At 40.5% G+C, this 17,830-nt stretch overlaps 1 protein-coding gene across 3 annotated transcripts in view; it reads right to left on the bottom strand.

Moving 5' to 3' along the window:
* Positions 1–17,830, bottom strand: part of GRHL2 (grainyhead like transcription factor 2) — a 64,945-nt gene that overhangs the window by 17,427 nt on the left and 29,688 nt on the right. For all 3 annotated transcript variants that reach the window (XM_059479687.1, XM_059479680.1, XM_059479671.1), the window contains exons 8-11: positions 16,212–16,306; positions 7,390–7,548; positions 1,807–1,894; positions 1,581–1,720 (exon numbers count right to left, since the gene is read on the bottom strand). In XM_059479687.1, coding sequence (XP_059335670.1) covers positions 1,581–1,720; positions 1,807–1,894; positions 7,390–7,548; positions 16,212–16,306 — 482 coding nt within the window. The remainder of the gene's footprint in view (positions 1–1,580; positions 1,721–1,806; positions 1,895–7,389; positions 7,549–16,211; positions 16,307–17,830) is intronic.

Raw genomic sequence — 17,830 nt, forward strand, 5'->3', positions numbered from 1 at the left:
CTAATTAAACTATAAAGAACAAGATTAAACTACAGCCTTAATGGGAAGACAATTACTGAAGGTACAGCTGAACATTTTTTGCACAGCTGTGGGCAGAAGCCCAAGTCCAGTTTTGTGGAAATCCATGTAGCTGAGAGTCACAGGGACCAAATTTACAGCAGCAGCAAATGCAGCTGACAGTAGCAGGGGAGGTATAAAATCACAGTCTCTTGTCCAACACTTCACAGAACACTCAACCAAACTCCTCACAATGTGCCCACACTGCAGGTCTGCACGAACAAGAGCAGCAGCCCTGCAGCTGCTGAGCTGGGCAGGGCAGGGCAAGCCATCCCAGGCAGGTCTCTAGCACTGGCTCAGAGCACTCAGAGCACACTTGGCTCTCACTGGGAGCCTTCCCTTCTGAAACTATGCAATGAAAATAGCTCAGAGGTGTGTGTGTGCAAAGCTGAGGGCTCTAACTATGAGTTACAGCAATAAAAGACATGGCTGAACATTGCCTAAGAGCTAGGAAATGGGGATATCTTCCAGTTAGTTTAGAAAATTATTTACAGGATTATATATACTAAGGAATGTTTCCACCGTCTCCTGTTTTGAAACAAATCCCCATTTTGGTTTGAAAGCCATGAGGACAGAAGGTACCCAACACTGATATGTGAGTGGGCGTCTTTCCAGCTTGGGAGAGTAAGCCTGTGACAGCTGTGATTACAACGTCTGTGCTCTTTGTGCTTTGCTCAACCACAATTCTCACTGCTTCAAAACTGACAATTCCAAATGGCCTGTCCTTTTTACAACCTTCCTAAAACTTTCTGATTTTTATGGATTCCCACAATGCATATTAGATTTCCTCATCAACTACTTGTCTTAATAAACATATGCATAACTGTCTCATTCTGGTCCCTGAGATGTTAATAAATAACACGTTCATAGTAAAAAAGTTGTCAGAGCTAACCCTCCAGTTCAGGCTTTCAACTTCCCAGCAGGTGATAAAATAGAAAAGAGCCAAGTTAGGAAAGACTTATGTTTACTAATGATAATAACTACCAATACTGAGTATTTAACATTAGCATGACAGAGTTTTTACTTGGAAGAGTGAAAATATTTTTTTCAAGGAATTTCCAGATCTCTAGCTGATGCTGACAGAAAACGGGTAGTGGTGTTTAGTGACCATACTCTTGACCTTTCTACACAGGTAAGAGCTTGGTCATCGTTTTCAGTTGTGACAGGGAGGGGGATCTCTGCTACCACAAGGTGGCACTTCATTTCACCAAGCCAAAGAGTACACTCAAAACCAGATTGTGTTTCAGTCACAAATCAACCTTATATTTGAAAGCAAAAGAATGACAGTACTGTAACAAAACAAGTCAGTTGTCAAAGAAGTCTAAACTCCTCTGCATCCAGAACTCAGAAAGGTACTTGCCTTTTCTAAGGTCCTCTATTAGTGATGTGCCAAAACTGCATTTACCAAAATGAGAGCTGAAACAAGTGGCCCCCAGGAACAGTTATTTACTTCCCTAAAACCTGCCCCAGAGCAGAGGCAGCCAAATGGCAAGTGGGCACCTGCTCATTTCATTATTTCCTACCTGTCCAGTTCTTTGCAGGTTTCCAAAGTGAACATCCGGTATGAAGAGAACGGGCTGGGAATCCAGGTCAGCCATTGTTTTGAAGAAGGTAATATCACTCTTTTTCTGCAGAGGGAGTGCACTCAACTTCCCTTCAGCTGCTAGGTGGATCACAAAGCACAGAGCTGTGAAGGGAGGCATGGTAAGCATGACTTAGCCCGAGACCAGAAAGGCCCATTTCACTCACCATTATTACATGAGGCTTGGGATGTCTGGCCTTTGCCTTTCTTCCTGTTCTGCTTTCTCTCTTCATCTCGGATTTTCCTTTCTGCTCCCTGATGCAAGAAAGATAACAAACAGATATTACCCAAAGAGGAATCACCATGAGCTTTGTACTCTGCAATGCCTGGAACTACAGCATCAGAAACACAGAAATGCTAAAAGAGAAACTGGTTACTTCATTGAAGACAGATCTGTCCAGTCTGTTGGGAAGGTTTTGCATGGATCACCTGTGCCTGAGACTCAGCTGGCACATCCAGTAGCTCCCAGAGCTGCAGACAGCAAGAGGAACATATCCACATGTTGGTTTGGAGGAGCCAGGACAGGCAGTGTGCAGTCTGTAGCAGGACTGATGCCAGCACAGCTTGTGCAAAGGGCATCCCAAGCCCAGTGTCTCTGCAATGGACAGAGTGCTCAGGCCAAATATTTTGTGTAATGGCATAAAACACCTGCAGGATTGCTATCATTTTACATAATGTCTGGGCTGAGGTGTTCCCTAAACTCTCCTCCACCCAATTTGTCTGGGGGTAGCATTGCTGCACTGTAGCCAGCTGTGCAGAGCCTTTGAGAACTGACAGTCCAAAAAGGCTGTGCTGACAGCTTGCCAACATTGCAAGGGTTCTTACAGAAAAATACAGGCATTTCAAACTGGGAGAAGCTCTCCAGAAATAGGAAAGCAATGTAGCACTGCCCTATTAGGCACCAGGAGCTCCTGGGAAGTTGCAGGCTTCCGTTATGTAAATACACTCTCAACAAGTTTAAAAAATAAAACTTGTTATTGACATAAAAAGCAGCAACACCTCCTTTGAAGTTCTCCTAATTTACTTTATAAATAATGCCTATCACATTGTGAAGGGTAATGAAGATCCATCTGCTCCCAGACAGTTGGCATGCAAGATTACAGAATTTTTTTCCAAATTAAAATTAGAAGTTTCTTGAATAGAAAGGGAGAGGAGGGAGGTAAAGAAAGCAAAAAACACCCACTCAAGATGGCAAAATTCACACATGAGTCAATGAACCAAGTTTAGAAAGAGTGCAAGGAAAGATGCACTCCTGGCTGTGATCTATCAGTAGATTTCCAGAGGCTGAAAGAGCTGGAGGAAGAAATAGCTCTTTAGGAAAACATGAATGTGTCAAACAGAAACACTGCCTCCAGACAGGTCCCAGTCCAGTTGTCACTCACCAACCTCAACCGCAGAAGCCAAGGGATTCAGAGTTGTGCACTTATCAAAATTGTTTCTAGAGGTACATTTGTAACCTTTAAAGCCACCTGTTCTTTCTAAGAAAGGAGCAAAAATACACACCCCAGCCCTGTTCAGCAAAAAGCACATCCTGAGAAACCTGTGCTCCACAAAGGGCTCTGCCAGGTGGCCACAGCCACACCTATCACTCGGTGCTGCCACTCTGCTGCTCACAGGAAACAGGATGAACCATCAAAGTACTTCACACACAGCACCAAGTGTGAGTTTTCTCTCAGGAAAGCAGAAACTGAGGAGGATCCAGCCTTTTATACATAATAAAAAAATATATTTTACTGATTTTCTGTAATATTCTTTGTAACCATGAACTTGGTGACACTTTACAGCTTTCTCTTCAGTCATTCATTCAAGGCAACACACCCCAAGATCTCTGGGGGGCAGGCAATCCCTGGGCTGGGCAGTCATTCCCATCTAGCAGTGTTTATTTGTGCCACAGCCACTTCACAAATGTGGCAACTGCAATACCCACAAAACTACCTACCAGCCCTTTTGAACTTGGAGCAGCCCACAGGGCAGGGCCAGCCCAGCCTACAGAATGGATGTCATAGTCACAGGGATGAGACCACAATTATTTTTGCCTACTAGAGCATTTCTGCTGCATAGTTTTGAGAGCTGAGCCATCTGACACATACCTAATAAACCACAGTTTGCACATCTCTTCAGGACAGAAGAAATTACCTTTCTACTGGGGACTATAAACTATGCTGTGACCAGTGAACTAATTAAATTAGTTCTTAATTTTTTCATTGATATCTGGGTATAAAGTACTTCTGCTACTAATTATTAACAAAATGCAGCTTATGAATTTCAGCTGACTCAAAGTATTTTCTTCCTAATCCTTCAACTCATTTAGACTTAAGTCTTGCACCGCACTGATGCTCATGTGTACTCTTGCTTCTAGTTCCAGGCTAAAGCATTCCACATCTCATTGGGCAGGCACATAGACATAGGCTGATGTCTGTGTGCCTGCCCAATGAGATGTGGAATGTTTTAGCCTGGAAATAAAAGCTCTCTCCAAAGCTAAAGATTAATAGGCAATTAGAGTTTCTAAATACTCTATGATAATCCATTTTCTCTATGATGATCCACACCAAAAACAAGGACGTGTGAACTGCACATATTCCAAAGAACATGTATTTTTCAGGTTAAACAAAACTGGATTAATTTATTTTATTTTGGATCAATGTTATGGTATTTGCCAAGTCAAGTTCTGCTTCTTTTCAGCAGATAATCACATATAGAAAATCAAGTAGCTCTGAAGTCCCAGTTCTTTCATACACAGTGGCTAAACATTGTGCAATATATAAATATAAATAGGCCTGGTAGCAAGTTTCCCTGACAACCTACTTAAGGAATAAAAATTAGATAAACTTATAATGCAGCATCAGTGATCTGCACTGATGACTGCAAGGCAGAGAATTAGCACTGACAAAACAAGACGTGGACTGTAACAAATGCTTTGAAGATTGCCTAGTGAAAAACAAACATGGGCAAAAGATTGGATGACAAATAGGAAGTATGGTAAAGTTAAATTTGTTAAGTAACATTTACAGCCTTTGCAACATTTATCTCCATACATTTATGTCACAAAGCACATACTGGATGTTAGTTCACGTTGCTCTCTAGTTTATATGTAAACTAATATTAAAATGAAGGAATTGCCAGAATAAATACTAATTTATATATATATAATATGTACCACTTAGCTAAATGCAGATTTATTTTTTCAAAGATAACTCTTTCCACAACAGCTACACTGTGTTGCAGCTACAAGACATTAATTTGTCAGTGAATGTTCTTAAAAACTGGACACCTCCACCTGTGATTTATCTAAGTGAATATACAAATACATCCACTGGTTCTAAAGAGGCACCAGCACTACAGAAAGAAACATTTTTAATAACACCTCAGGCACAGAAACATTTTTTTCTTCCATGTTGCAGAATGAGAAACATTTCACACTTAGGGAAGAGGAATTTACTGTGCAGTACCACCAGGCCAGGTGATTGTAATAAATCAGGTACTTTTGTCATCAGCTTCTCTTTGAGGCTGTCAGATTGGGGCATAACAGAGCAGTTCACACTTTCAGAATATATAAAGATCATTATATGATTGCTGAGTGGTTTTTTTTATGTTCCTATAGTTCCTCTTCAATTCATCAGGACAAGGAGGTAGGCAATAAATAACAGTCACAGCTTCATGGCCTTCCGCAAAGAGGCAGCAAGCTTTGTCCATGTCACTGGGGGGAGAGCCACAGGCTAGCAAGAGAAACTCAACCATTTAGCACCACCTTAACCAGAGCCAGGGGTTTATTTTGACATCTTGGAAAGATGAGGATACCCAGCCACACCAGCTATCTTCCTCTGAGGACGTTGAATTCTCCCAGTGCCACCAGCAAGTGGAAATTCTCCAAACATTTATTTACTTACAAAAGCCCTGTGACAAATGGATGTTGGTAAAGATCTGGCAACATAAGTTTGGGGAGAAGCAAGAGTTTGTCTTTTACCTAGTGCAAATTAGCACAAACTGTCATGTGCATTGACCTCAGTAATTTTCATTTGCTCAAGTCACTTTCACACCTGCATTAACTTAAAAAGCTCTACATGTGTGTATATATTTATATTAAACACATATACAGCCTATTATCAATACCCTTGAGCCCTTCAGTTTCCACTTCCAATTTCTGATGTGTATAACACTTTAACTACCCCGTGATCTCTCCTACTTTGAGACAGTTTTGATTAATAGACTCAACATTCATTTCCTGCTTTTTTGTCTGGATACTTGAAGCTCCAATTAAGCCAATAGCTGCAATGAACATTTATTATTCAAAATCTCCACCAGTTGTATCTAGAGGTCACCCTTGATGAGTTTGTGCTCTGAATTTCCTTCCTTTTTTTAAATAATTCAAATTTCTCTTATTGCGCTTCAGAAACAGGTAGATGAAAACAACTTGTTCCTTTGATATTTACTGAGCTTTTAAGATCCAGCTGTAGCTTCAAATCTCTCAATATTTGACATTCAAAGTTACAATTAAAAGCATAGCATTTTGGCTGCAAAAAGACCTCAGTGCAAACATTTACATTCATTACTTCCAAAGATTTTCCTCCACTAACACAACTGACTGATCAGCCCTCAAGATGTCAAAACGGCAACAGGGGAATGAACTGAAAAGGGGGAAGGAGCAGCAACACAGAGACCTGAAACAGTTGAACTCTTACCCTTTCCATTAAAAAGTTAATGTTATGTTTTGCCTGGGGCATGGCCTTTTGTCTTTCTATTCCCACCTGTAGGATGGCAAGACTAATTTGGATAAAATTCCAAGTCACTTAAATAGATGTAGGATCCTGAATCCCTGAACCTTGACTAGAATCCAGGCATCAGCTCCCCTATGAAAGATGTTTCTCGGCATGGAGAAAGTCATCAGCTGACAGATGCTAAACAAAACTGAAAAGTGGTCACACTCTCTTTGAAGTATCATCACTGACATTTCTGAGGAACTGTTTCTATCTGGTGATATACACTGCTGACCATGACACTGTCTAATTCATTCAGGCATGATCTATGTCTGGGTGCTGAAACATCTTACTAGTCTCCACAGAGGAGCAGTCATACCTACAGCAAAAAAACAAAATTTTGCTTAAGAGGGTGTGAACACATACAAAAAAATAGTTACTGAATTACAAAATGGGAATGGCTAATATATTTTTTGTATTTTACTTTTGATAAGAAAATCCTAGCAACATAAGAGTTTCTAAAATAACTGTAAGTAAAGCAGGGGGAAAACCCATCAGCTGTGTCACTGGAATTTGCTGGTTTCCATTGCATTATAAAAGGGAGCTTGGCAGACCCTCACTGAAAAGTGCATTTTTTCTGTCAGAGAAGCTGATATGAAGTTTATCTATCTATCCTGGCTGTCAGAAGGGAGGACATCAACAGACTGCCACTTATGTGAGTGAGCCTGTGATCAGCACTGACCTTCCAAATAGAGATATTTGCATTTGTATTTTCTATTACTTTATTGATATTCCACAATCATGACCTGTAACATGCTATCCTTAAACAGTCCAACTATTGCTCACAAGCTGAGAAATCAGGGCCAAAAAGGCTGCAAAGCAGTAAAATAATGACATGATAATCAGTTAGATTTGTGATACAGCTGGACCAAATGCTATGATGAAATACAATTCTTTAAGGGAAGAAGCAGCGTTTAATTAGGTCTAAAATACAGCAACAATAAACTGCCTAACAAGATTCCTCCTTTATCCATGGTAACTGTGCTTTGCACTTACCTTGTCACAAAAAACCTTGATCTGGCAGTAGGCTCGGTGGATAGGTTTATTGCTGCGGTTGTTGTAGCTGTAAGTATCGATCTGAATCATCAAAGGAAGCCCTTTTACTCCTTTTTGTGAGGAGAAGTCTGTGCTCAAGCAATTCACTGTGATGAAAATCTGTGTGCCAGAGAGATTACTTTTTAAAATGTGGCGCAAACAACAATTAAACTTCCAGAAATACATAACAAGAAATGGGAAAATAAAATAAAAAGGTTTTAATTCAGCTATGATGCACGCTCTGGCAATTCACACATTTATCCTCCACTTCTGTCCAGCAAAGACACTCTATCCTGGGAAGAACAAACTTGAAAGCCATATTTTGCTGCTTCAGTTTGGATCAGAAGCTCACATTTGAGGTGAATCATTTGGTTCTCCCAACTTATCATGCTTTGGTTCATACCAGAGGCTCAGAATACACGAACTAGATTCTTTTTGGAAGAGCCAGACCAGAAAGATACGTTCCAGGAGCACTCAGATCCTCCAGTTGCTCATAGTTGCTTAGTTCATGGGAACTGACTAAAGATAATCTGAGATAAAACCTCCTAAAACGTGCCTTATGTGGATGTCAGGTCTTTAGCCCTTACTTGTTCCACTCCTCAACCCTGCTCTGTATGTTTGCACTATTTGTTGACACAGATCATCTTGCTTCACCCTTTCCAGCTGCCTTAGGTATGGCTTGCTCATCTGACAGCTCATTCAAATTCAGTGGGACAAAGATAAACTCTACTCCTTTTATTTTAAACATTTTCTTCACATCTCATTGACACTACTGCTTTCTTCATCCCATCAATAGATACTCCTGTATTTCACTTTAAGGGCCCTTCACAGTCTTTCCTCCTTTTTAAAGATGCACCTCACCCTGTGTTTCAAACTGGGAAGGAATTTTTCAAATATTCATAAAACTACTTCCTACCTCTTCTCAGAAGTTCTCTTTGTTCCACAGCATCCACATACCTTGACACTGCATTCAGAGAGTCACAGAGTCATCTGAGCTGGAAGGGACTGGGAAGCATCATCATGCCCAGCTCTTAATGGCCCACCCAGGGATGGAACCCACAACCTCAGCATTAACCAACTGAGCTAGCAAGTCCCCTGCTTGCCTGCTTCAGAAATCCATCTCTTGCTCTCCTTCTACAACAAAAACTTACAACTTGATAGCCACTAATCATCTCCCTCTCATTAACTCAGTTGGCACCATAGGACAAGGTGTGTGTCATCTGTACAGGACCTGGGAGTCTTCTCCCACCACCAAAGTCTTCCAAGGACTATTCTGATGTAAAGCAAACATTATGAACTGAAATACCACCAATAGCTTTCAGTCAGGATGGCATTCATAAAACACAAGAGAAGAAACTAGATTAAAAATCTAATTTTCAGCCCAGTGAGGAATATGTGCATTACATAATAATTTGGGGCAATTGTGTATTAACTTGATTCTACTTTTCACTTGCCCTTAGTTTAAAAAGCAACAACAAAACACCAAACAAAACAAAACCCCAAAAGTGAGAACCAAGGAAAAGGACTGAGAAAACCAGCAGTACATACTCCTGAACCAGGAGGATGTGAAACCTGCCCCAGAAGAATAAGGGGGCTCAGGAAAGAAGAGATCTCAAACTGGTCTCTCAAACAGACCTAATGCACCCCTCACAGGGCAGAGAAGAGGGCAGCAAACCCCTGGGATCTGGGAGGATTCCTGAAGGAAGAACATGAAGGACATCCCTCCCCCCTCCCCCTCCATTCCACAAACAGGGAAAATAAATCAACAGCATGAGCGAGGAGAATGCACATCCCTAAGAAAGACAACTGAAAATAAAGAAGGGCTCCAGCAGGGCTGGTGGGGGATACTTTACCCTCCTGGCAGAAGTTAACATTACAGTCAGGGTCTTTATGATGGAGCCAGAGCTGCTTGTTTGCCTGACTGAGCTAATGGCCCCTCCTCTCTGCTTCTGATTGTATCGCAGAGCTGCATTTACAAATGAAATAGTTGAACTTTAACTGCCGAGAGAAGAGGGAGGCAGGGAAAGGCCCTAGGTGAAACTCTGATTTTGAAGCTGATAGTGTTATTTCTGTTTCAAATTACAAGTTGATCTCCTCCAGCCCCAAAGATAAGTGTAGACACAGTGAATACCCTCTGAAATACAACAGCCTGAATTTTCATTTGCCTTCAGAATCATTTATAGTGTCAGGGCAATGGTTTAAAGTGTGTGTGAACACACAGTAGTGGAAGGAAGCCTAGCATAAAACAGAATCTGGTCACCCTATATTTTAGCCCATACTTCTGCACAGATCTTCCAAAATGTACATTCAAATGTGAGAAGACATGCAGGCTTTGCATCTATCTAGCAGTTTGTACTTCTTCCACCCTTGCTGCACACTCAGCTGAGAAGCAAAAAAGATCTTGTCCCATCTAAATCGACTACATACATTGTGTCATCTCTTCCACTGCCTCCACAATCACAGAACAGAGTAGGAACGGCTGGGGAAGACAGACTTTACGCTTTCAAGAGTCCCCACACAGCAATAACAGATTATTCAGCATGAATAATAGATAGCTGCTGTAAGACTCAATATCTTGTCCTGACACTGTAATACATCAGGATCTCTCTGAGGAGCAATGACTGTACATTCATGCACATGAAGTGTACTACACTTTCTGTCATATCATTTGCACCTCACAGACAGACAGATGGATTTGAATTAACACAAATCATTGATAGTGGGGAAATTTTCTGTCTCCATGCAATGTTCTATTAGCTTTCCTGTAAAGCACCACACTGACTTTGGATTTGGAAAACACAGGGGTGTATAGAGGGAAAGGAAAGAGGGCATAACTTCTGTTTTTATTTTAGGGAGCTTCTTCTTTGCATGACTAAAGATTTGCACCAGTGCAGCAGGCTACTATGGTGAAGAGGACCTGAAGAAACATCTGAACAGTCCCCTTCTCTCTCCCCTGGTCTGACCAGAAACCACCTTCCCAAAGCAGTCACCTGCTCTGAGCAGCACTGATTTCAGCCATTTGTCCAAACACATCCTGCTTTGCCCTTTGCAACTCTCATCTTCCCCCTCTTTCCAGCTCCCGTCAAAAATGCGTGCACCCCCACTCATGATGAGACAAGGGTCAAAACAGCTCCATGGGCAGCCACAAAATGGAGAGCTATTCTACTTTTCTTAGAAGATATCCAGATTTAAGATCTCCTTTGCTGTGGTATTTTGCATAGTAGATTTAACATGGTTAGAAAATGTAGAGTTAAGTAGAAATTACAGTAGCAGGAAGAGAAATCACTGTCTCCCTCCTAATCCCTGTCTACACTTGTCTTAGAACTGTATTAATAAAAGTTAGTATGATTGTACCCAAATTCAGACGCAACTTTTTTTTCCTGTGCAAACTGGATTTTAGCAATGTTTTGCTATCTGGAACACATTGTATAATTGTCATTATAGTGATGTCTTTTTTTTTTTTTAATGTCAGCATATCTTAGATTAGAGCAATTAATGGCAGAGTTCCACCCATCTAGTCTCCAGCTCAGGCATGCCATTAGCAATTAAATACTAATTTAGAGAAACATTTGGTGCTGAGAAAGTTTCACAAGTGGCCCAAGATAACAACAGCTCTTCTATTTGTTATAGATCACGTCTAGAAAAAGCACTCTGTCTTTTGGGGACTACTCCTCCACGGTGTAGCTGCTATTATAAGAATTACTGTTTGTTAAATACTGCAGCATAATTAGGGATGTACAAGACACAAACACAGTAAGCTGCCTTAAGGGAAAGCAAGGCTCAGAAGTGCATTTCCCTTTTTATCATTTAATTCAGCCAACATGACTCTTGCTGCAGTCTCTCAGCTTATACACTAAAGGTCTACAGCTATGAAACTTCTAATATAAGCCTTTTATTACTATTTACATTTCTGGCTCCCATTGTCTCAGAAACTGCCAAGGGCAGAAGGGAGGCACAAAATTATAAACTTAAAGCAATTTCTCTACTGAATACTGGCAATACATAGAACCCTGGTGATGGGTCTCTTAAAAGTCTGCTTTAAAAGGTTCCTCCCTCCAGACCCTAACAACAAAGAGTTAACTGACTCATCTCTCAAATGACTAACATCAATCCCATCATTCCTCACACACACAGAAAGTGTGGGTCTGTAGTTTCTCCTACCAGCCGTTACCTTATAAATCCCACACAAAGGTAAGACCTTTGTTTTATTTCAATACAAATGTCTCCAGCAAATGTTTACACTACTCTTTTGAAGCTTCCTCAACCCACACCACACCCCGGCAACTACATAAAAATGCCATTTGCTTTGAATCCCAGATGCATACTTATCAAGCCATTTGTATACACTGAATTTCCACATTATGTGCTACCACAGGTTAACTCTTCTCTAATGTATACACGTGTGTGTGTGCATGTCTCACATCTATATATACACTCATATATATATATGCACACTTGCACACACAGACATGGTTTATTAAAGTAGCTGCCAAGTCTAATCCTACATAATTTCTGCTACTAACTCCCCAGAATGAAGCATCTTTTCTTTCAACCTCTACATTTTTAGAGTAGAAAAGACATTAATTTCCTTCCCAATTAAATTGATGTAACTTGAGAAGGAAAGTCACGATTATGGAAAAAGAAATCTTATACTAGTCAAAGCCTGGCCTAAGTATCACTAACAATGTTTAAGAAATATGGATTGCCACAACACAAATTACTGCTAGAGATAATGCTGTTCTATAAACTTGATTTTGCCATTGTACCCACTGGAATTGGAGCTCACTTTGGCCCACAATATCCAAGAACCTAATCCGGCAAATCAGTCACTCTTTGAAAACAGCTTATTACTCTATGAGCCATGCCAAAACTCATTAAATAACTGGAAAGGTTCCCAGAGGCTTCAGCATACTTTGGATTAAAGATCTACATTTCAGTTAAATATAGCAGGGCAGTTATTGCACGCAAGTATACACAACAACTGCTCAGCACACAACTCCTGCACTCACTGAAATCATCTCACTCATCTGCCAGCACCTGCCTGAATAACACAGCCACAAACATGTCTGTTTATTGCATGTCCAAGTTGCAGTGCTTAGCAGAAATCTGCGATCTCTTGATATCACTGAAAACTGTTTGTCTCTTTAAGGTGTCATATTTTGTTAGCAACTGCTCACTGAAGTAATATCTTTGATTTTTAGGCTATAAAATACTTCCCATAAAAATATGCAATTGTTTCAAGAAGTAACACCGTCACAGCCAATTTAAATGCTCCAAGCACCTACCAGAGAGAAGTCACATCTCAATAAGGTGGTATGGTTTATGACAAATATATTATCCTTTGACCAAGACAATTCTGTCTCTTTAACCATCTTTCTTACAAACTAACTTCTGTCAGTCCTAACACTGCAAGCAGACAGATGAATGTCTATCAGAAATGAAGCTGAGTCTGTTCAAGAGCCTCCACTAGAACTTTGTCCACTTGCCAGATGCTGCAGCAAAATCATCTACAGGGCAACAGCAAGGCAACTACATAGCTTCTAGCATATTATAAGGACACTTTCAAAAGACAGTTAAAATGTCAGCCAGTTGTTAATTGTTGTTTGTTTCTTCATCTTTTTTTAAATAACTCCTTTAAAAATACCAAACATAGCATTTGGGTTCAACCAAAGGAAGACAACAAATCACCTTACCCATAAATATTACATATTTATAACAGAATTAAATATGGGAGGGAAACAAAGATGGATTGTACAAAACTGTTCTTCTCTTCCTACCCCTGCTCCCTTACAGCAATATTTTTGTTTTAAGAAAGCACTGAGTTTGACATGGCTATAGAGCCTTCCCCTCATTTCCCTGGATCCTGCTCTGAACCACAAGCCCCACAGTGACCTCTAGATAAGAGCCCCAGCAGAAAGGGATGCTGTTCTAGAAAAGGGTAAGGATGTGCCAGGACTAACTCTCCTCTGCCAGAGGCAAGGAAACTGCTGCTGTCAACCAGACACAGCAGAGAGAACACTAGCAGAGTGGTGTTCCTGACTTCGGTGCTTAGATCACAGAAAGAAACAGTGTGATGATTCCACCTCTTGACATGCACTGTACAAGGTTCTTGTTCTGCCAAGCAGCAGTTGGAAGATGACACACCAAGCATGGTGAACTGGAGCCAACAGCCCAGTTCCACTGACATTACTGGGGCAACACAGAGAGGCCTCTGCCTCTACCCTCTGCATTCCTGTTTATCCCACTAAGACCCAGCACGAGATGCTGCCCTACCAGCCCTTAGCAGGCTCACTGGAGCTGGCAGATTCTGACTGCCACACCCATTCTCCTATACCCTCATCCTGAAGGGCTGCGAGGGGAAGGCCTGCTCTGTCTGTGTGTGAGAGGAAAAGTCTGACTTCAAATGAGGAGAAACATGGCTTTAAATTAGCTGCCATCCAGGTGGAGTAGGAAAGTGAGAAACCTGATGCTCAAGATAGGTCTTCTAAATGTGGGGTTTAGTTTCCCAGGAGAGAGAGTTCTATTTCGTTAGGTGATTTCTACTAGTTCTGTTTGATTTTCCACATCACTCCCCAGTGCACTTTCAACAAGAAGTATTTCTTTGCTTCTTCCAGGGCCAGTAGAGTGCCTCATCATATCCCAACTCAGAGGCCCTGAAAAGAACTGTTGTGTGCCACTTTTATCTGACTTGATAAAAAAAAAGGCTTTTGTGCCTCTGAGGGGGTTAAGTTTTAATCTTGAAATTGTGGTGAAAATGGAAAATAATACCAAACAGAAACAATGGAGGCAGTTGAAAGATCATCATTCAAAAAGCTTAGGAAAAGGGAGTCTGTAATTATTCTTCATCTCCCATGGATGAGGTAATTGCTGGAGAAAAAACAGCCTTCAGTGAGGTGCCTTAGCACCCACAGCTTTCCAACACCACAGCGGCATCCTATGGGAATCCCCAGACTCAGTGCAAGCAGTTATTGTATCAAACTTCCCAACAGGAGCAAGCATGTACACATACATGTGTGTGTGTGGGGAGGGAAACACTGGAGTGCAGACAAGGTGATAAGCTTTCACATACAATCTGATTTATGCTTGATAGCCAAACACTAAAGCATGTTATAAATCCTCTTTTATCAATACATTCACAGTTCAAGCTCCTAAAAGATCAGATATTTAATACCTCAAAATAAATATGCATAAGCCAATTTGCATTTTAATCACTGTTTCCTGCAGAAATACAAGCAGCTTAAATTTCACTCCTAGCACTTTTTTAATCCAGAAGGAGTCTTTACTTCAAAATCTCAGCTTGTTTTGTTTCCAGTGATCATTGCAAAAGTTGCGTTCATAATGTTCTGGCACCCAAGGCAAGAGCCAGGTGAATGGCGTGAGATTAGGAAAAAACGTCTGAGGTTAATACCTGACATTAATGGATGTGACTTCCTTGTTCCTAGATCAACATGGGTGTCTTGCTAAGTCTGGCTTGGAGCTGCAAATGCAAATGTCTTAGAGAGCTGCCAGCCCAGGGACAAGACTGCCAGGTTCTAGCCCTGGTAGTGCTTCTGCAAAGGTCCTCGAGGAGGACTGCTGTGTTGGAGATCCCAAATCGGTGTTTGCTTGCACAGTGATCACACACACACACCAGTCGCCTGTTGTGACTGCAGAGGACAACCTACAGCTGTATTTTGAAATGGAAACACATAATAGAGAAATATCTGGGCCGTTGAAAATGTAATCACTACATGAGTAAATACAGCACCATTAGCAACTGGGCCAAGTACAACTCTGTTTATCAACACCTGCTTTTGAAAGAGCTGGGTGATTTTCAGAACTATTGTCTTTCCTTTTAAGATGCACATCAGAGATTAAATCCCTGTTACTATAAACAGTCAGTACCTTCAGTCAGGAGTCAGGACAGTGGGCCTTAATGCTACCACTCAGTGTTCAGTAAAGTTCTCAGAGGACTGACTCTGAGGATGCAACCTCTCTAATGCTGCTGGAAATGCAGTGGGCAATTGTGCATGAAGAGGTCTTTGTATTTGAAAGATTCATAGCTCTACTTATGTCCTGGACATTTTGTGTTCAACATGAAAACACTATCAGGAGTTTGCCGAGCTCAGTGTTTGCTGTTTATTAACTACATCCCCAAGAGTACTGCATTACCCTCACTCATTTTACACAGCCTATTTCCCTTGTTGTTTGCTTTCCGGGGGGCCAACTTCTTCTTATAATTACCGGCAGTTTTTCATTTCTCCCACACTAGTCTATGCAGTTGAAGCACTCTGACAGCCTTTGTACAACCTTATCTGTAAGAAACTAGTTAAGGTGTTCTGATGTCCTGGTTTATAGGTCCACTTAAGAGTCACATTCCTGAATGAAAACCCCATGCCTGAGGGTACTTGACCATTAAAAAAGGGAAAAAAAAAAAAAAACCAAACAAACACAAACCAAAAACCTCTCAGTCCTCAAAAATGCATTCATTCCAAATTGCAAAGATGGTCTGCATAACAATATAAAATAAATGGCACCAACACAAGGGAAGGCATAGTCTAACTTACAGAATATGATTATTGGAGATGCTGAGAGTGTAGAAAGTTAGTCGACAATTTGGAGAAAGAAAAGACTCAGCTTGTGTCTTATACCAGGCTTTGCAAAATAGGAAAAAAGTCTTTTACTGTTTCTCAGGCTGGGACCTACCAACAAGCCCTCTTATTTCTCAGAAAGGAGAGAAGTGAACAGTGCCTAACGATGGGTGGTACTTATAAATGGATGCCATCTGCATGGCTTTTCCTCACCTTGGCCTCCTCATTGACATCCCAAGTAAAGGACACAGCATTGAATGCAATTTCTTCAATATTCCCAATGGTATTAAAACTCTCCTTGTAATCAGCTGTAAGAAAAAACAAGAGTCATGAAAAAACTTGAACTGTTTTACAACTCATAGTGCTTCTTTGCTTCTTAAGCTGGGTTGTCTAGTGCATCAAAACCACCTCTTGTATTGTTTATGATTAATTATTAATAACCTTTATTACAAAGAGGTAATATAATGCAACCTGAGTCTTAAGCATAGTATATCACTAGGTAATGTTCTTGCAAAATATTGTTGGCTCTCAAAAAGGAGTGTGAGTCTACTGGCAATGAGTCAGTGCATTCATTAGCTTGGCCAAGGAGCAGCCAAAACTGGAAAATTAACTGAAAACCATTGAAGCATTTTAAGAGACTGTTCAAACCTTGATATTAAGAAAACACATGGTAAATCCTAAAGAAGCTTTCTAAAAGTCTAAGAGCTATGACTGGAGGAAATCATCAGTGTGCATTCCAACTTTTGCACTGGATGCTGGATTAATATTTATATATTATTTTAAAAAATGAAAAAACCCACCAAAATCCAAACCATCACAAATCCCCCACAAAGAACTAAAACCACAAAGATCCTTTTTCCAAAGTATGTGCACCACTAAAACAGTAAACGAAGAAAAAAAATTTTTTATGTCTGACTACAATATCTGCACCTTCTTCTCACTTTTTCCCCACGTGCTGTTATTATTATCATCAATAAACTAGCATTTTGGAAGGAATGAAAAGCAAAAGGGAGGAAGATTTCAAAGTTTACTAATCCTCTCCCAAAACAGTAAGGCTGGAAAACTATATAAAACAGACAACTCCCAAGTCCTCTTTATAATTGAAAAAAAGAAGCAAGCACTGCTTTTCTCTCACTTTGCTGGACAGTTTAACACCTCTTATTCTTTTTGATGACAGATTAAGAGAGATACCAGGTAATAGCTGCTTGATTAAAGGAACTTCCAGATCGTTCACACTAATGGAATAACTCTCCTTGGGACAAACATTTCCTAAGAATTCCTGGAGGGCTGTAATTGGACTCAGTGCCAGAGAGCTGAGATTACACTCCTGATCTAAAGTTTGCCCAAATCCATGCTTCAGAAACAGGCTGATTCTTAGCTTTGTAATCAGTTATAGAAAGAGGGCGTTTTTGTATTTTGTGGGACACACAAACGATTCCAATATTCATTACCTTTGCCAAAACTGTTGATCTCTAAAATATAATTTCTAGATAATAACTGTTTTAAAATAATTTATTTTAAATTATTTTAAAAAACATTGCTACAAGAATAATTACTTCATGTTTGAAACTGGCAACCAGTATACTTTTCTCTCATTTGAAACACAAGAATGCTGGCATCTCACTGGGCAAATAAAATTGTGTTCCTGGGATCCATGAATCATTTTAGATACAGAAAAAAAAAAAAAACACTTTAGACCATAAGAACAGCACAAGATATTTGGCGATGTAGCAAATTAGCAAAGTGTTTGAGAGGGCAGGCAGGCTTTTCATTCCCACCTTGAATTCAGATCTCCTTTTTAACTGAAGTCATTGGCTTCACTATCGAAATTC

The sequence above is a fragment of the Ammospiza nelsoni genome, chromosome 1 (genome assembly GCF_027579445.1).
Source record: "Ammospiza nelsoni isolate bAmmNel1 chromosome 1, bAmmNel1.pri, whole genome shotgun sequence".
NCBI lineage: Eukaryota > Metazoa > Chordata > Aves > Passeriformes > Passerellidae > Ammospiza > Ammospiza nelsoni.